Source organism: Catharus ustulatus, chromosome 2 (assembly GCF_009819885.2).
Source record: "Catharus ustulatus isolate bCatUst1 chromosome 2, bCatUst1.pri.v2, whole genome shotgun sequence".
NCBI classification, from domain to species: Eukaryota; Metazoa; Chordata; class Aves; order Passeriformes; family Turdidae; genus Catharus; species Catharus ustulatus.
The window spans coordinates 92597131-92617685 of record NC_046222.1 but is presented as its reverse complement, the minus strand read 5'-3'; the positions used below and the strand labels follow the sequence as shown (position 1 = coordinate 92617685).

Sequence of the window (20555 nt, the reverse complement as noted above, 5' to 3'; positions counted from 1 at the left end):
TCAAAAATTCTGTTATTTTTTTAGAAATTCAGATTTGCTTTAAGATATGTCTGTACCAAAATATAGAAACCATCCAGGACTTTAGCTCCTCTCTACCTTATATCAAAATATGCAACTATAGGTATTAGGAGAAAAGCACATTTGTAGAGTAACAGCATTTCTTCTTTGCCTTTACCTTCCTCCAGCTCCTGTTGGCTAGAGTTCAACAAAGCAATTAAACACATTACTTAGTTATTACAGCAGTGGGTGTTAAATTTATGCCTAATACTAAGGATGTGCTTAAGCACTTTTCTGCTGTGAAATGAGGTGTTGCCAAGAAAAAGCATTCACTGCAACAGTTAACAGAAAGTTGCTACTGATCTTTAAAATGCTATGCTCATTTATGCTACAGTGATTCATGTGCCCGTTATCTTACTCTCTACTGTGTTATAAAGTTGGTTCATTTTGTTAAAACAAAAATAAAAAACCCCAAAAATAACAAATGAATCTCCATTTTTCAAAGTATAGAATGTATAGAAACAGCTCGAATAGGAAAGGCAGCACACTGGCTTATAGACACAGGCTGGCTATCTAAAGTTGAAAGTAGGATTCAACTGTGCCCTATAGATATCAGGATTTCAGTGTCTTTATGTATGTAGGTGTCTATATTCCTGCTGTCCTGAGTGGAGATGTAGTCAGTACTGATGGTCAGCAGCACCCAGGGAACTGCTCAGCTTACCCTTAAATTCAGTAACTCTTCTGGCTCCTTGGTTATGAGAGGTATTTAGTTGCCTAAAATAGGCGTCTAATGCTATTTGAGATACCACAGAGTATTTGAAGTGTTTAGCTGGTGCTAGTGGATGTGAGGAGATACCTGTGTGCTCTGGAGAGGTCCAGTAAAGCATTCTGAGGTGTTCCAGACTCCTGTTCTGAATGCATTTTGTTGTATTCTGTATGTAGTTCTGTTGTACCAGACTCCTATTACGAAGCAGCTGAATCAAGCCCTGAGAGGCCATTGGCTATAAAGGGAACTTAGATATGTATTAGGCAGTGCCATTAACAATACTAGAATTTATTGCTAAGATCACACAAAATTATTACTCAGTATTACTAGGTAAATGGGAATAAAAGTACTTAAAACCAACCATGGTAGTGCTGTCTAAAACACTACCTAGTCCAGTATCCTTTCTTCATCAGGTCTGTAGGCAATTTCTGCAAGAAGTACTAAAAAAGGTGGACAAACTCTGCTATTCTCCCAGCATTTGTCTGAAGAGAGTTCTTGGGGTGAATGTGGGCTCTGTGTATCTGGTAATCTGTGATGAATGTCTGTTCCATAAGTTTGTTCATTGTCCATAAGAAGGATGTTAACTTTGGCAACCACAATATTCTCAGCACTGGCAACATAAACTAGGTTATAAAAGTTTTTCAGTACTAAATGGTGTTTTGTTATGGGAAGAGAAATAGAAAACAGTTAACAAGTTGAGAATACTGGGACCATCAAGATCTATTTTAGCATTGTTCTTTGAGTAGAAATAATAAAGTTTTAATTCTTTGTCTGTTAGTTTCTCAGCTGTGAGTGCACATAAAATTGAGCTGCTAATTATCCTCTTGTGGGCATTCAGAATGCTGCTGCCAGTTCTTATGAAGATACTGCAGGTATCATTTCAGTCAGTGTTTTCCTGGCAATACAGATTAACAGACCCATGTGAGAATCCTTGTTTGCATTACAAAGGCAGAAAAAAGTGATCCTTAATGGACGTAAAAAAGTCTTATAAAAGTGAATACTAAAGACTGAAAAACGCAGAGAAAAACAAGGAGTACTATAAAAAAATCTGGAGTGAACCCTCATAAAGTTCAGGTTCCAGTGAAGTAAATTTCAAAACTTCATTACTGGAAGACAAGGCTAAAATTTAATTTTTTTTTCTCAAATGCTAATTTTTAAAGTGCTAATAAGTAGTATTTAGCTTCTGAGCTTGCTGGAATGTATGACCAGTTCATATTGGATGGTTCCAGAAGAATAGGAGCACAGGCTTAGCAATATGGTTATCAAATATATGCTATATTAATAGGGAGAGGACAATTTGCTGGACTGTTTCCTGATGCAGTGGTGGAGAGAACCAGATGGGGGTGAGTCTGGTGAAGGCTGCATGGAATTCCTTAAAAATAAATTGTTTTTGCAGAACCCATTCACTTCGTGAGGATGCATGTTCAGAGCTGCAGGGAGTCATTTCTGTGGAGGGAGGACATGTACCTGAATCTCAGGCGAGCTCCTTCACTGGCAGGGGAGCAATGGCAAGGTAAATTACTAACTGATATAATTTCCAGTATTGAATTATTAGCTGAAATTTGCTGAAAGAGACTGATCACAATTTGGAGGCCAAAGAAATCACTTTCCAAAGAAAATGGATGGAGTCCAGCTGAAGAAAGTCTGTAAGAAGTAACAGAAGTTGCATTTGACCTTGATTCATCACTTACTTACTGCTAGTAAAAGTCTTAGAAGCTGAGAGAGGCTGAAAAAGCCCAAAGAAAGTTTGTCAAATATTAAAAATATATATTTTTACATAACTGTATCTGAAAATACATTGAATGCTGAGGAAATGTAGGGCTGGACTGTAAAATAAATGGCTGTGTTTTGTTCTGGCTGATAGCTGATGTAGTGTTTGTTTACTGTCAAATAAAACATAATGATTGTTTCCTTTTGGTAGATGGCTCTGGAAAGAGAGGAGACAGAGGGTATTTGTGTTTTGAGTGCAAGAATTTCTCTGTTTTTGGAATCCAGTTATAATGGATTTGGAGCCCTAGTCAGCAAAAGTGAAGCTGAACATTGTCTTAAGTTGTTTATATTACTGGAACTTAAATATAAACATAAACCTGAAGTGGAGCTTCAAAACCTTATTGTGTCTGCTTTGTGTCTGAGACTGCAGGGCTCTGCCTTCAGATACCATTGCTACACACAACACAGACCACAGTCACTTTAAGCACAGTGTATTTCAAAACTAGGATAAAAACTGTAAAACTAGGCTAATTTAAAGAGTATTGTTCACACGTCATCATTTTAGATAGTGGAGAAGAAGCTTTTATTTCCCTGCTTGGTTTTCAGATAATGACACCACCAGATGTAAATGACAAAGTCTGCAAGAGGTTGACTTTAGATGAAAAAAGATTATATATGTGTGTTTTGTGTAAACATAGTGCACATGAATATATAAATTCATACTGAGAGCTTCCTTTTTAATCTTTGTTTATAGTTTCCTTTACCATTTTCAGGATAGATTGAATTACATATGCTCTGAACATACAGGGAAGTTTGTGATGTAAACATGAATGCCTAGCAGTTTAAATATTAGGGTAACATAGCATGACTTTTCAATGGAAATTCTCAAGGGTCTAACACAAGTGCATCTGGTGGACTTCACAGAGTATCTCACTTTGAGATGTAAGGCCCCCAAGCAAGAAAACTCTGTTGCTCCTGCCGTGGTGGTACAGTAGAATAGGAACTGATGTGGGAGGTATTTTCCTGATCCACTGGAGAAGGTGATCTACGAAATTGTGGCAAGTGGCTGGGTTCACACAGTTACTCCATCAAGTTTAATTTCATGACAGGTGGAGATGTGGAATAAAATTCCGGGCTGGTGTTTGCAGGGATGTTTTAAACCACCTCATGTTTCTGTCTGGTTCAGTCAGTTCTGTGTGTGTGTTCCATGCAGGCTGTCACGATTTGTCTTATCTGTGAGGTCATGGGCCACAAGACACTCACACCATGGTGACCAAAGGCCTGATTCTTTTTTGGAACGTATCAGAGGGCCAGAACTCGTAGAGGTGTCCACCAGGCAAAGCAACATCCGCTCCTTCCTGGGTGCCCGGGAGCGGCCCGGGGGAGCAAGCAGGTAAGAAGAGGTGCTTATACTTCAACTGAAGATGATTGAAGTTATCATGTTTGCTTAGTAATTAGGATGTAATTAGTATTTTAAGAAGGTGGTAAGGAGCTTAGAGTGGGAGAAGAACAGATTATTTAATGCTGCCCAGGAATCTTCGCATAACTAAAGTATTGCACTTTCAACAGACTTTCTCTTTCCTCCTCAAACACACTGTGGCCAAGATCTTAAAGTAAAGGATTTTGATTATGCTGCTTTAGGGAGAATGATTTCTCAGAACTGGAATTTTACCAAATGCAACTTGATGTTGCTAAACTGCTCAACTGAGGAGAATGCAACTTCTGTTTCAAGAATCTAGGATATTTCTACTTTTGACTTTTCATGGTCTTAATGTGAATTATTTGCAAGTGTTAGGAAACTGTAAAGAAGCAGTTGTGCAGAATGTGTCATTCCTTTGCTACATCTACTAAGAAGTCCACCTGATAACATTACAGAAAGTTTTTGATGCAGAAATGACAAAATCCTTTGGATGCTGACTTCACTTATTAGCACATATGCAGTATTTGGTATGGAAGGCAGGTTCAATCCTAATTTTTTCCAATAAAACAAAAGAGAAACCTTTATGTGTTTACAGTTCTTTGACTTGATGAGTTGTTATTACTTTATAAATGTATGATACATATTTTAAATTTAACTCCAGCTAAAATGGGAAAATGAAGCCCCTAGACAAAAGCTGACTTTGGCATTAGGCATTGAAGCAGACACTCCTATATTCTCCTGCATAATTAAAGATTGGTAGGTAAGCAAGTAATTAGTTTCAAAAATCTCAGCAAGCAATTCAGATTAAAGCAAAAACCTTTGAAGGTCTACATTATGCAGGTTACTTTGATTTGTTGTACTCCAGCACAGCCTTATTATCTTCACTTGATCTGCTCTGTACAAATTCATCTCAAGAGCATATTTTAGTGAATTAGCCAGACTGTTGCCTGATTTCTCAGGTGTCTGGATCAGTAGCAGCTGCAGATGGGAAGTAATTAGAGAGAACAACATTGATCATGGGCCAGCAAACCTCTGTATAAGTCTCTCTGAAGTCAATTTGAGAGCACCCATCCTTACTTTCTCAGTTTATGCTGTTGCTGGTTGACAGTAACTTTCAGTTGTTGTATCATGAAGGCTTAATTCTGCAACAATGGGTAGGTATGCTCATTACTTATCTACAAGCCTTGACACTGCATCTGTGAATAGGACTTGAAAGGATTGAAGAAAGCTTAAAATAGTAGTCCAATGAGTACAGGGCTAGAAATAGTGAGGTGCATCTTGCGATCCACTAATACGCCTAAGAACAGACTTCAGACATCAGATGTGGTCACAAATGTGTATGCCAGGCACATGACAGAAAGGAACTGGTGCCTTGAAGCAGTTATGCAAAGGAGCTTATCACAACAGTCAAAATTGACCTTGCTAATCTTATCAGTGCATATGTGAGGAGCTCGTGAGTCAATCTGTCGTGTCAGCAAACACGTGTTTGAAATACCAACAGCCTTTACACTCTTTAATGTGTTTTATTTAATTTGCTTGCAGTCACTGGCCCTTGGCCAGGTTTAATGTCAACTTTAGCAACAACACCAATGAAGAGTAAGTACTGTTAACTTCAAAGACCTTTCTGCTACCAACAGCTTCCCTTTTTCCCTATCCAACCTAGTAACATTTGTAGTATAAACTCCTTAGTTCTTCCTAATCCTTTCCTAAGAGTATAGTTTTATTATAGAGAAAGGGCTAGTTTTTTAGTATGAAAAGCATCCTTTGTGCTCCCTGTGAACTTCTTTTTGGCTGAAGTTACCCCTTCCTCTCAAGGAGTGAATTTGACAAGTGTTTAGTCCTTACCTTCTGTAGTTCAGCTGGCTGATTTTACTGCATTGCCAATTGATGCATTAATTTTTCAGTTTTTAAATCAGATTAAGGTATTCATTTTCTAGTAGTGGTTTTCCTCTTTTAACACACTGGTCCCTTTTTGCAAATCAAGCATCCCAAAAATTTCAGATTGTCAAATGAGAAATGGATACTGATGAGGGCACCAAAACCCATTTATATGTCCATATTTGAAAAGTCTGTGCTTCAGTTCAGTGGGTACTGTTGTTTTAGAGAGACAGGCACCATAATATTGCCACAGAATGTCTGACAGAAGCTGTCCTTTCAAGTCTGTTTTATATAATTGACAAGCTATTTTCACAGTGTTACACCAATGAGAAATTTATTAAACAACGTGAAGAGCTCCTGTAATTTAAAATCACCCAACAACATTTGTTGCTTGTCTTAAACCACAGCAATCTGAAGGGATATCTACTCTTTAGTATTCAGCAGCAGATCTGTTCTCATGCATACTGGTAGTAGTTTTTTTCATTGCTTTCCAGATGAAAACAAATTTAAAAATAGCCAGTACGTCTTCTGATTGTGTCAGAAATACCTCTAGAAAACTCTTGGGTTATTTTTTTCTCTAAATAATTCTACCATAGGCAAGTTTAAACTATACATTCTAAATGATGCTGCAGAACCTTTGTGCATGAAGCTGAACAAGAGATCTTCCTGCTCCTAAAGCAATTTTTTGGTTTGGTTTGCATAACTTTTGTTCAAAAGGAAAATCTGTGTGCAGTGAACAGTGACAGAAATATGCATACTTTTATTTAGACAGATATAAAAGAAGTTCTATAAGCTTGGAGCTGAGCCTACTAGACAGAACCCAGAGGACTGGTTTGGACAGAAATTCTTCTGCCTTACTTTGTTTCTGACAAGGACTCAAGTACCTTGGGCAAAACTTTCATCCCTTCAATGTTTCATTATTTTTAAGTGAAGACGAGACCTGTTTGTCTGTCTACCTGTCCAACAGTCTGAAACATACTTGATTTGCAAAGTACTTGATAGATGAGAAATCCAAATATTTGAGTCTTTCAAAGAGTATGGCAGTGTTTTATAAGGGCTGATGAAATAGGTTTCTAAATCTGAAGCTGCACATAGCTTAGAAACAGCATGGATGCTGCAGTGTTGGGGTCAAAGAGGACAGACACAAACTGTTTCATTAGTTACTGGGTTCCAGTTTACTCAGCATTACTGGTAAAGAAGAAGAAAAGTGGACTTTTCATTATGTTAAAGACCTAACTACGCCATGTTCTGGGGAACTGTATATGAGTGTACAGTTCTTTGATTATGGCCAGCCTTTTCATCTGAGCAACTTCCATTGCCAGACTGCAAGTAGATGGGAGTATGATAAGATGGGAGTTACCACAATGGAAAGATGAACAAGGCAACATAAATAGAAGAAACGCACTTAGGAAAGGTACCTGTAGTTGACAGATGAGTTTGCAGGAGATCTCAGGCCAGAGAAAAGTAAGTATGACTATTAGATACTGTGTGAAATAAAGTTTTTTCACTTTTTTTAAAAAAAACCCACAAACATAGGAGGGAGTTGGAATTTTCAAAATTCACCACCACTGAGACTTTTTGACTTATTCTCGATCTCAACCTACTTTTCCCTGCATAACAAGATCCACAAATGTACAGTGGCCCTACTCTTTGAAAATTCTACTTACAGTAATTTCACGACCATAAGGCGCACCGGACTATAAGGCGCACCCCCTGGGAGTCGGAAAAATTCGCAACTTTGTAGATCATATAAGGTGCACCGGACTATAGGGTGCACTTTTTTTTTGCCGTGAAGATCCGTGCCGCGCGCAACAAAGTAAAAACTTAGTAACGGAAACCCGCGATCGTGGAGTTTACTGGCAGGTGCGCAATTTGGAAACATTTTTCACAGATCGACGTAGGCTTTCAAAGGCAGCCCCAGGCACCCTCCCCGTGCAGTGGGCCCTGGCACTCCCGCCCACCCCCGGTGCCAGCAGGCACGGCTCGGCACGGCTGCGGGGCCACTTCCCCCTTGTGGCTCCGTGCTGCCACGGGGCTGTTCCCCCTTGTGGCTCTGTGGAGCTGCTGTGCTGTTCCCTCGCTCGGCTTGGCACTCCTGCCACCTGTCCCTCGCTCAGCTCGGGGGCGCTGCCCCTTCTTGCCCCTTCTTGCCCCTTCCCCGCGGTCGGCGGCGGCACTGCCACTTCTCGCCCCTTTTCTGCGGCCACAGGGGCTGCCCTGCTGCCGCCGCCACTTTCCCACGGCCGGTGGCGCTTCGCTCCCCCTGCGGCCGGCAGCTCCTTGTTCCCCCTGCGCCGGGACCGGGGCCGGCAGCAGCTCGCTCCCTCCCCACGCAGCTCCTGCCGGCCGTGGCCGCCCGCTCCCACCCCCCATCACGACTCGGCGCTCCCGCGGCAGCACCCCCCAGCGCCCCCCCATTGCAGCTCACACTTCCGGGGTGGCAAATGTCGCAACTTTGTACATCAGATAAGGCGCACCAGACTATAAGGCTCAATTCTGGATTCAGGGAAAAATTTTAGTCAAAAGGGTGTGCCTTATAGTCGTGAAATTACTGTACTTGTAACTCTTCCATCCTGATAAGAAAGCCAGGCATTTGAAGTGTTGAGGATCTGCATTAATGCTAACAACAGCAAGTGTGCATTTGCCTTTAGATCAGACACCATGCATGGTAATCTGCAGTGAAATCCTGACAAATTTTTTAAACAGGAAGGAGTTTTGGGGGCAGATTGGAAAATAAACCATTAAAGTTCTGGAAATAAAGTCCAGAGAAATAAATTTTTGAGAAGCAGTTCCTACTGCTGTGTAGGAATCGGCCTTGGTAAATGAAAACATCTTTTTTTGATTTGAGGCACTAGTAGAAAGAGATCAGTCAATCCAAAGGTTCTTTTCTCCTCCAGTTCTGCTCCCTTGCACTCTGTACTTTTGAAGGTTTCAGTGGTCAACTTGGTAGATGTTCTCCTGGATGTGGCAGAGCGGAGGATCTCAGCGTTTTTTAGCAAATGAGTTGTGGCTTTTCCAAAGTACACTGTGGTGGTGCATCACTGTGGAAATGTCTAAGTGTAAGAACTGGAATAGGTGCTCAATGCTGATTGGTGAAAGCTGCTACTATCTTAAAATTGGTGGCTGTCGTCTCCTTTGGAGCTTCTTTCTCCCTGCAGTGAGAACATTCCTAGATGTGACTGCCATTTACAGCACAGACCTTTCTGGCCTAGCAATATGAGGAAATGTGTGTGGAAAGCCCAAGTTCTGTAAGCAGCATTATTCCATATTCTTCCTGTGGGACGTTGCTGTCATTAAATTCATTTGTCCTTTCTTGATACCAGTGCAAAGGGAGATTCAGTCCTGACAGCTCAGAGGAGAAAAAAAAAAACTCCTGTGGGAGCAGGAATCCATGGCTTTTATTCAAACCAGATACTATGTATGGGGAGTTTTGTTGTCTACATACACTGTATCTTATCTACATACACTGAGGAACACTTAGGCTTTTCTGTGTGAGAAGGACATGTTCTGCTTCAAGGACTAGACAAATGTCAAATTAAAAAGGAGATCTCAGATGATGGATTTTCTGCTTGTGCAAATGAGCACCGTTCTTCACATCACATTACATGATTCTTCACCAAGGCATGTAGCAAATCTAGCTTTAAGATTAGGTATTGTCAGAATCTTGAGAAAGATGTTAACTTCCTGTAGGTTTGAAAAGTGTTTGTGGGCCTGCCTGCAGAAGTTAACATATTTCAAGACTTTTCTGTTCAGGCAAACCTAAGAATGGGGCAGTTCAGATCCAGAGGCAATTAACTAATTAAAATGTTGTTGGTTTTAAAGAACCATAAGAGGAGATTCATCCTCATTTTTTATGATTATTATCAAAGCTTCAGACAGTCATGTTGAGGTTTTGGCTTTGCAAAGAATGTTGACAGTTTGTTAAGCCATTTCACATTCTGTCATCATTTGATAAATTTCTTTTTAAATGCCTGAGTTCTTTAAGAGTCAATCAAACTGAAAGCAGTTACTTAAAATCAGCCTGGTACACTGATGTATGAAAAAGTCAGGAAGGTGTGGGCAGCTAATGCAGGGAATCAGCCAGCTGGTTACTTGATGTGGTAGTGTGGTGGTGTCAGGTCTCAGCCTGTAAACTTTTTTCCAATTGGATTCCTGTCCTACTCTGTCCAGAGTCTAGTCTTGTTTCCCAAACCTCCACCCTCTCCCTGAATTGCTCAGTATTGGTAATATTGCTAAGCCTTGCATTATGTTGTACAGCAAAAAGGAAGAAAAGAAAGAGGTTAAAGAGGAGAAAAAAGAGGAAAAGAAAGAGGAAAAGAAAGAGGAAAAGAAAGATGACAAAAAAGATGACAAAAAAAAGGAAGAGTAAGTATAAAGAATTAATGTGTGATTGTAGCACGTCTCCTACAGTACAAAACATGGAATAGCATTTCATTGTAACCCTTACAATTGTTCTGTAGCTTGCAGATTCTTAGCCTATCAAATCTCTAATACTTTTGCCCCTTTGGGAAGGTTTCAACTGCTCAGCAAAGTTGTTGTGTCTTGAAGACCTGTGTTTAGATCTTTCAGAAACAGCTTCCTATGTCAGTAAAAGGGAATTGACCTACCTCTGCGTCACTTTGAAGTTGAAGATCACTTTTTAGTTATGAAGCACTTTAGGACAGCAGCCTGCTTTGCAGAGTTGCACAGACTTCATTGTTCCAGAATTTCCATACTGATTCAGAGCAAATGGACCAAAAGTCTGGTTAATCTTACCATGTAGAAATACCTTACATGTAGAAAATTAAAGTTTGCTACTAAGTTTAGTTATTTCACTGACTGGTATATTTATTTACTTATTATGGTCCAGTTCATTGAATTTCCTTTTGTTGATTAGGGGATACTGTATTTCTGCAACAAAGTGAGGTAATTTGAATGCTTTTGGCAGAAATGGATCCTCTTCTAACTTTGTTCCTGCAAAGCTGACCCAAATATAGCACAATTTATTATCAGTGATTAAAAATAACAATGATGGCAGATTTAAAAAGAATGCATTTGGATGGCCTTCACAGTTAAGGAGTATGTTAGAGTAATATACTGTAGGTTTATAGGTATGTATATGGTGGTACCTGCTATATAGACATGAGGACATTCGAAATGAAATCTGATTGATCTCAGGATCTTTATTAAAGCTTTTAATTGTTTTTTTTTTCCCGATTAGAAAGCCCTTGTTCAAAGCACTCTCTTTTGGCTTTAATTACTGTGTAGTGAAAGCCTAAGCTTTGTAGTAGCCAAGAGTGCTTTAAAACATTTTTTCAAAGAGAGTTAGTGTTTTAATGTCTGCAAGGTAGTATACTCTGACATATAATGACCATGTTTCATGGTCACCAGTTTTAAGGTGGTGACCAGTTTTCTACAAGAAATGATTTAAAACCAGTTAGTGAAGATGGTAAATACTTTTTAGATAAAAGCTGCTTCCTTTACTCACATTGCCTAGACATTCAGCTGACAACAGTGGTAATGCCAGAAATACACACAGATTTGAAATAAATTATCATTACATTTTAATATATTTGCATTCTTGGAGATTAGGAAAAGTCCCACAAATGCATGTTCAAGCATTGCCTGGTCACATATTCCACACACTATTATACAGTCCACAGATCACACTCCTACTGTTGAAGTAATTTTGCAGCTGTGGACCTCAAATCCACTACTGTATATGTCCTCTGATTACTTGCCTAATTGCTCTCTGTTCCATATCAACCTTTCTCATGCTAGAGGTGGGCACTTCTGAGCATGCCCTGTGCCATTAGCCATGCTGTTCTTTAAATCTTCATATTCCAGGCCTGTGTGCATCTTTTAGCATGACTTCCTTGTTGTGAGGCCTAAGGACCAGGACTGTGAATGTGTGAAATTTCCCTTTACATACTAAGATGTGTTTCAGCTCTAGACACACACACTGTATGTGCATATGCACACAGAGGTTCTTACTTGTACAGACAGGTATTTGAATGCATATGTGTTTTACTTGTTCAAATGTATGCTTATACAATCATTTCCATAATAGAATTTACTAAAAATCAACAATTAGCCTGCAAAAGAAGGCTCTTTATCTAGCAATGAAATGTAACCTTCTAACAGGAGTGATAATAAGAAACATTTAACAATTTTTTTTCAGCGTGGGGCTTAATACAGAAGGCTGTGGGTTTCAGCCTGGGAGATACAGAAGTCTGTGTTTTTCTTTCCACTCTTATTTACTTTTCCCGAAGTTGGGTCAAACAAAGAAATAGAGCTTGTCAGATGGGGTGCCTGGAATCTCATCTGCACTGCCTGCACGGATACTTCCTCCTCTTGGGCAGCTGTGAGTTCATGGTGAAATAAGCAGCCTCAAGAAGAGCGAGATCTAGGAGGTTACTTGCATACATTTCCAGTGTAAATCTGCATGTTTTACTTTCCAGGCCAAAAAAGGAGGTCTTTGTGATAGATCCTTCAAGCAATCTGTACTACAACTGGCTAACCGTAATTGCAGCACCCGTGTTCTATAACTGGTGTATGCTAGTGTGCAGGTATGGACTTAATAACAATTTTACATTTCAGTCATTGTGTTTCCTATGTAAATCACTCTCTTATCTTCCCTGCAGCATCTTTTGGGTGACTTATCTAGAAGGTTTACAGTTCATATGTCCTTAGGGGATGTATGACATGGGTACCACTGGGAATAGATTGCCAGTGGTTTTTTCCCCCTTTTTCTCTAAAAAGCAGGTGGATGTAACTTGCAGTGAGTGTCCTCATGAGCGCCGGTGTGGCCTTTGTGTGCCACCTGCTGGCTCGTGGCTGAGCTGTGTCCTGGCCACTTCATCCCTAAGCACTCCGAGGGATGAGAGCTTCCCACCACCCAGGAGAGGACAGGAGGGATGTGGGCAGTGACAGGGCCTCTTAAATTCATATAACGCATCTTTTGGATGCTCGAAGGGCAGGAAGATTTAACTCAAGTATTTCTTTCCCATGGTAGAATGTAGAAATCAGTTTCAGTCAAAGTGATGGAAGGTTGTAGAAATAATTTTCTTAAATTGTGTAAGATGATAGGGGTGAGGATGGCTTACCACTGGCAAACAAATCTTTTATTTGGGAATTATCTTCATGGAGATGTGTATCACATGAAATCTGATGCACTTTTAATTGTAGGGATATGTGTAATCCTCCGTAAGTGCACTCGTGTGGCTTCTAGTGTTTGAGTTTTACTCCTGTCCTGTTTCAGAATTCTGAAAGATCCTGGTATCTGTTTGGACATAGCTCTAGTGTGCAGATGTCTGGACATGAAGATATGCTGCCTGTAATATTTCTGTTCCAAAAATGTGCACTAATGTGCAGCTAGGACACATAATGCAAGTACTCTGCTTGTGTAGTTGACCTAATTTTAAAAAAATCTTTCTTACTTTAGAGCCTGCTTTGATGAGCTACAAATGGACCATGTTAAAATGTGGCTCTTCTTGGATTATATCTCTGATATTATCTATATTATTGACATGTTCGTCAGGTTCAGAACAGGTGAGTCTTTCTGGGATTTTACAGTGTTTCCAAATACTGCATGTATATAAAGGATTGGAACAAAAATTCCCCTGTGGGCTCTGACTACTTTAGAACACAACAGTGGAGGCTTTTGGAAGATGAAGTGTCTGATCAGTTTGGATTTTTTAAGGCTGTACATTCCAACACTTGCTCTTCACTTCTCTGTAAATTCAGTTCTGTCAGTAATAGGTGTGCCAGATGCTGAGTGCGTAGCCACTGTAACAGGCTGTATGGGAAGGGACAATAGGACACTTGGGGCAGGAAACCAACTGCACCTCACAAATGCTGCTTTCTTAACCAAGCTGTGCAGCATCCTGGTCAGAAGTGGTTATTGAGTTGGTCAAGTGCAGGACCTGGCACCTATCTCAGCCTTCAGTTTGTGGTCCTATGCCTGGCACAGGCAGTGTGGTCCCTCTGCCATCATCTGTGCTTCCTGTGGCCTCCATGAGGTCCTGTCTGGCTTTCCTACTGCCTGGTGATGGGATAGGGTTATCCAGGAACCTCTGTTTATGTCCTGCCTTCCTGGAGAAAGAAGGATCTATGAGGGCTGCACCATGCTATGTGTGAAGTGGTTCGCTTCAGCTTCTTGTCCCTGTTTCTGTAATCCAGGCAGGCTGAGATTCCAACCTTAAAGTGGTATCTGTTTTAAACTGAACAAGGTCACAGTACAGGCCTAAGCAATGACATACAGTGATCCATATCACCAAGTTACTGAATAGTCCTTGATGCACTTTGATGCCTGCACTTTGGTCCATGCCAGCAAGTACCCCGTGTCTGGGGACAGCTAGGACAGCAGTGGTTGGGTGCTGTTCATGGTGGTGTTTTTGGAGGGGCCTGAAAGAATTTACATGTGAATAGAAGCTATCCTATTGTGGCAGCTGGTCTTTGGCCAGAAAACATCTCCAGTCTCATTGTCTTCAACTGACACAGCTTCAAAGTGTCCCTCCAAAGAACCCAAAACAACACTGATGGTTAAAAAAAATTAGAGTACTTTTAAATCTTTCATTTTAACATCATGTCTTTTTAATCTATTTATTTATTTAAAGTTGTGCTGACAGCTTGATGCTAATTATGGCCTGTGACAAGTTGTAAACATAATTACAAGATGGGCTAAAAATGCTGTCATGTGGGATGCACACAACCCATGGCAAGTCAAATTCTTAAACCTAGCAAGTACCTTGTTCAACAGGAAAGTTAGTTTCAGGTACCAGCCTAAATCAAAAGAGTGCTCTATTTGGGGCAGGATGGGGGTGGGGGGTGTTCATCTTCTTTGTATAGTTAAAATACCAACTGTGCCAACTAAATTTACCTTCTGCAGTTACATCTATTAATGTAATGGGAAAGAACAGAGCAGAAATTAGGCATGTCCCAGCAAAGCAAGCTATAAGCTGCCATGGGCTGTCCTGATAATGATTATATGGCTGTTAAAGCCTGACTGGAATTTGAATTTTCAGCTCTGGCTTGCAACTGCAGAATTGTTGGAGCTGTCTCCTGAATGCTTCAGTGCAGGTGTCTGCTGTAGTTCCAGGCACTCCAAGAAAGGACTTGCTTCTTTTAGGTGGCAAAATCTTTGTCAACTCTCTTAACAGCCCCTCCTGGCTCTGCCTTTGCCTGCTGCCTTTTCCTATGAGTCTGCAAGGTCCATCTGTCCTGGGGACAGAGGTCCTGGAAGCCTTTGGGGAAGAGTGAGACTTTCTGCTGTCTGAGGGCAGGGTCTGCCTTTGAACTGAGATCTAGGTAGCCCCATGACTACTCTGATCATCAGCTTCTCCATGGTGCATTTCTGTCCAGCTGCAGGGCCAGTTGGACTGCATTTCACCTATTTGGTGACTGTGCACTGTGAAACAGAAAGGATTAATGTCTCAGCAGCTGGTTGTGTTTAGCATACACTGTGTTCTGATGCTTTCAAAAGATTTTACTGTAAGATTTTAGTTCCATAAGGGAACAAAAAGCTAAGAGATGTTATCTCCTTTCAGCAGGAAGGCGTTTTCAAAGTTATTTTTCATAACTGTGTATCAGAAATTCATCACTCTGGCCAGCTTTTCTGTTTAGTTGTATAACTAAAGGGCATATTTGAGGCATATTTGACCAGCTTTTTCAGCAGTTTTCTGGGGGGCAACACACGCATGGCACAGGAACTACTCCATTTGTATTCACCATTAGTTTGCAAATCCAAAGCCAGATACACACAAGTGGATGAGGCTTTATGGATGCACCACACATTCCAGAAGTACAGCCGTGCTGTATAGGACACAGAGAAATGCAGCTTGGTGTTCTGCGTGAGATGCTTCCCTGAGAAAGCTGTAGAAGGTTTGTAGATTACTAAGGGGCTAGTAAAATGTGATAGTCCCAGATACACCAGGAATGTTTTGTTTTTTCCTCAGTGGACTTTTTCTCATGAAGGGCCTAATGGGCTGACAGTTAGATATCTCCATTGCAATTGCAGCAAGTATTTTGCAGTGCATAAGCTGTTCCTTGTGGAACATTTTTAATGCTGTCAGAGGCACAAAAGAACACTGTGGCTGGACTGTCTGCTGTAGAGATCTGTCACTGCAGTTTATATCTACTTGTAAATTTTTAAAATCGAATACTTTTCAAAGTCTTTGGAATGAAGAAATATTGATGTGTGAAAGTCTGCTTAGTAGCTCTCTCACTAGAAACACAAAGTGCAAACCAAGGAAAATCGTGTCAATTTTAACATTGGACACAAGAGGAAAAACATGACTTAGCGGGGTAACTGCATTTCTTTATCTCAAGGATATCTATATTGTTTGGAAAAAGTTTCCAACAATCCATTGTACCTACCTATTCTTGGTATTTATCTTAAAATATTCCACTGCTGTTTTATACACAATTGCTTAACGTTTGCTTAACTTTATTAGGACTCATGCTAATGATTAATGAAAAATTAGACACTTGAATCTCCCTCTTTATTTTTGGCAAAGATACCTAAAAGAAAAAGATACAGCTGTCACAGAATAGAGTGGAAAGCCTCAGGAAGCACTGTTCTCATGATAGAGTTATTGTTCTTAGTCATTATATATCAGCTTTGAAACTTGATTGAAATATTTAAATACGCAATTAAATGACCTCGGTGTCTCAGTGTTAGGTGTAACAGTACAAGTTTTAACATTCTCAGGCCTGAAACGTAAGTCACTCACTACTGTTGATGGTATTTTTATTCTAACAAGTAAAATCTTTTTATTCTCTGAAGGCTTCCTTGAACAAGGCTTGCTAGTTAAAGATGAGAAGAAATTACGAGAACATTATACCAAAACTACGCAGTTCAAACTGGACGTGCTGTCTCTTGTGCCAACAGACCTGGCATATTTCAAGCTTGGTTTGAACTACCCCGAGCTCCGATTTAACCGCTTGCTGAGGATTGCTCGGCTCTTTGAGTTTTTTGACCGTACGGAGACCAGGACCAATTACCCAAACATGTTCCGTATTGGCAATCTTGTGTTGTACATTCTTATCATCATCCACTGGAACGCGTGCATATACTTTGCGATATCGAAGGTGATCGGGTTTGGAACCGACACCTGGGTGTATCCCAACGTGTCTGTTCCGGAGTACGCGCGCCTGTCCAGGAAGTACATTTACAGTCTGTACTGGTCGACGCTCACGCTGACAACCATCGGAGAAACACCGCCCCCGGTGAAGGATGAGGAGTATCTCTTTGTGGTCATCGACTTCCTGGTGGGCGTGCTCATCTTTGCTACTATTGTCGGTAACGTCGGCTCCATGATTTCCAATATGAATGCTTCCAGGGCAGAGTTCCAGGCCAAAGTAGATTCCATTAAACAGTACATGCAATTCCGAAAAGTGACTAAGGATTTGGAGGCCAGGGTTATTAAGTGGTTTGATTACCTATGGACCAATAAGAAAACAGTGGATGAGAAGGAAGTTCTTAAAAATCTGCCTGACAAGTTGAAGGCTGAAATTGCCATCAATGTCCATTTGGACACGCTGAGGAAAGTGCGTATATTCCAGGATTGTGAAGCTGGACTTCTCATTGAGCTGGTGCTGAAACTGAAACCTACGGTCTTCAGTCCTGGTGACTACATTTGCAAAAAAGGAGATATTGGAAGAGAAATGTACATTATTAAAGAGGGAAAATTGGCTGTGGTGGCGGATGATGGCATAACCCAATTTGTAGTCCTAAGCGATGGCAGCTACTTTGGTGAAATCAGCATCCTAAACATCAAAGGTAGCAAATCTGGCAACAGGAGGACAGCCAACATTAGGAGTATTGGTTATTCTGATTTGTTCTGCTTATCTAAAGATGATTTAATGGAAGCTCTCACAGAATATCCAGAAGCCAAAAAGGCTCTGGAAGAGAAAGGACGTCAAATTCTGATGAAAGACAATTTAATAGATGAGGAGGCAGCAAAAGCAGGAGCTGACCCAAAAGACTTGGAAGAAAAAATAGGGCGACTTGAAGTAGCTCTGGATACACTGCAGACTAGGTTTGCGAGGCTTTTGGCAGAATACAGTGCATCTCAACAAAAGGTGAAACAAAGACTTGCCAGAGTAGAAACACGAGTGAAAAAATATGGTAGTGGCAGCTTATCAGTTGCAGAAGCAGAAGCTGAAAAACCTGAGGAGGAGAAAAAGTAGTAATGGCGTATTTATATTTCCCCATTTATTGGAGAAGGTCGAAGCACTGAAAGCCATAAATGTATGTAAATATGTGTGTGCATACATAGACATAATTATTTTTATATGAACTCAAGAGAATGGTTTTTAGCATTTTTAACTGAAGCAGTATTTTCTTGTAAATAGAACACTGTCACCTTCTTCTTGGGGGGAGATTTGGTCCAGCACTTGGTACTTTTTTGTACTGAGAGTGGGCTTCTTACAAGTCATGCTCAGAATGTCTGTTGTGTTTGGTATCTGTAGGTCTTGACACACCATCTCTTCCTGCGCATTGTGCGCTAAGAAGGCATTGTACTTGAACTAGAAGAGATTAATTTTTTTCCTTTTTAAGAGCTTAAAAAGTGTTTATAGGGTACCCTGCTCTAACTTGCTACTTCAGTAGCTGATGAAATGCGTGGATGGATATCTGGGTTCTCAAAATCTTTGTTCTTTCACAATTTGTGCAAACAGTTGGATGACAGCTAAGCAGAGTCAGGTACCTGGACATTGCAGTGCACCCTGCACGTGTCTGAAATAGCTGTGCAGTCAGATGCTTTAGTCTGATTCTCTCTAACGAGCTCTGTACAAAGGACCATGCTGACAGAGTAGCAGTGCTCATTCCTGTCCCTTCTGGCAGAGTCTGTGACAGCCTTTGCTACTCTGCAGCTGCTTCACTGGGGAGAGAGCAGAGGCTCCTCCCTTTTAGCCCAGTTCCATCTCCACTCTGGTAAAACCCTCACTTGGAAAGGAGTCCCCTAAAGCTCACTGGTGGAAGGGTAGTACGGCTTTACCGAACCTGGGAAGAAAAAAGAGGGCCCTGGTGTGTGCAACTCCCATATGTAGGGTGCTGAGTGAACTCCCTGGCAAGTGGGCTGTCTGTAGGGAGGCTACAGAGAAATGCCATGGGCTGGCAGAGCAAGCTGTCCCTGCTCCCACAACAGGGTTTCTGCAAGGCAGGGAGAACAAGCCCTGTGTTGCAAAGTAATTTCAGTCACTTAGGCCTATGTTTTCTTTCTTTTTATTTCTTGTAAGGATGTGCACTCCAACTCCCTTTGCTATTTACCACCATCTTTTCTCCAAAGTAGCTGTCACACTAACTTGTTGCCATCAGTTAAGGACAATGCAGAAGATATTAAGCTTTCATTTTTTGCTGTACAGTATTTGCTGTCATGCAATTTCCCTATGTTACTTTCATCCTCCTGCATCTCACAGGCTTTTGAAAAGTATGGAGTAGCAGAGGCTGTTCAGCATATATAGCATGGGATCCTCCAATGGCATTAGGTATTACTGTGGGTGGTGCTCTGATTTTGGTTGTCCTCAGGCCTGACTTATGACAGCATCTGGGATCAATGGCCTGTTGGAAAATTGGTGAGGAACCCACTAAGAAGGTGGTTTAACTGGGTGGTAGTGGAAAGAAAAGAGACAGTTTTGCTAAACTGAGTACAACTGCTCAGAGTAAGTCCTTGTCTCCAGGCAAGCAGCTGTTCCCTTCTATTGACACTTCTGAGCCTGGTGAGGGAGACAGATCTGTCAGTGATGAAGGAATGGGGCTTTGGCAGCAACACTAGCAAAGGGACAGCTGGGTAGTAATGTCCACATGGGGCCCTCATCTTAACTGCTGTTAGCCTAGAAGCCAACTACACTTATGGATCTTCCCTAGATTTGGCTTAATCTCTATTATCAAAATATCCACTGATTGTAACAAGTAGTTTGGAAAGTTAGCCAAGACCTGTTTGTGGCCAGTGGCATTGGTCCATCAGCTTAATCTTGTCCTTATTTTCTTTAAGGGCTTGAGAGAAATGGGGGAGCTCCGAGAGGCTGTTTCTGGCAGGGGTGTAGTGCCCTTGGTCCCATGCAGAGGCAGGCAGGGCTGAGGTGGAGCTGGGCTCACTGCCGGGTACCCCTGTGAGCACAGATGATGCTGTCACAGGCTGCTCAACTTGTAACTTTCACCTCCTGACAGAGGCAAGTACCACACTCACCTTGGCTGACATTCACTGCTGTGTGACTCAAACCCACTGTATCTGGCAGGGGTTTTGTGCATATTGACATGTTCTCCATCAGTCATCATCTCATACCAATCTACCCAACATAGTACAGCTGTTCCAGCCCACTAGGTATGTATGAGTAAAACTTGGAAGTTCTCTTTATACCAGATTGATACCTGTTTAAAAACCCTAAAAAACACAGGACTGCTTCTTCACCTGATGGATTAGAACAGCCTAATTGATCAGGTAAATACATATTTGCTCTTCCCTTTCTGTGCCTCTTGATCTGGTTTTCATACACCAGAAAAGAGCATTTTGATGCTATTGGCTTCAGTCACTTTGAAACATACAGCTTCTGGCATGATGAAATCATATCCTTTGGCATCTTTCATCTCTGTAAGATGTTTGTTCCTGTTCTTTAATGTGGCTACACATGTACATTAAAATATTTTGAGTAATGTTCAAGGATCTCTGTGTTTTCTCTTACCCGCATCTCTCTAGATTTTAGTGTTTCATGACAGACTTTGATCATGTCACCATTACATGGCTCAGAAAATCATTAGCTGGAACAGAGATCTGAAATGACAGAAAACTAAGTGGAAATGGT

At 41.0% G+C, this 20555-nt stretch overlaps 1 protein-coding gene across 2 annotated transcripts in view; it reads left to right on the top strand.

Moving 5' to 3' along the window:
* Positions 1-20416, top strand: part of CNGA3 (cyclic nucleotide gated channel subunit alpha 3) — a 32007-nt gene extending 11591 nt beyond the window's left edge. The window contains exons 3-8 of one of the 2 annotated variants that reach the window (XM_033085227.1): positions 2160-2276; positions 3687-3866; positions 10029-10136; positions 12212-12319; positions 13195-13301; positions 16537-20416. In XM_033085227.1, coding sequence (XP_032941118.1) covers positions 2160-2276; positions 3687-3866; positions 10029-10136; positions 12212-12319; positions 13195-13301; positions 16537-17942 — 2026 coding nt within the window. In that variant the 3' untranslated portion in view covers positions 17943-20416. The remainder of the gene's footprint in view (positions 1-2159; positions 2277-3686; positions 3867-10028; positions 10137-12211; positions 12320-13194; positions 13302-16536) is intronic. The other variant, XM_033085218.1, reaches the window with a different exon arrangement.
* The last annotated feature ends 139 nt before the right edge of the window (positions 20417-20555 follow it).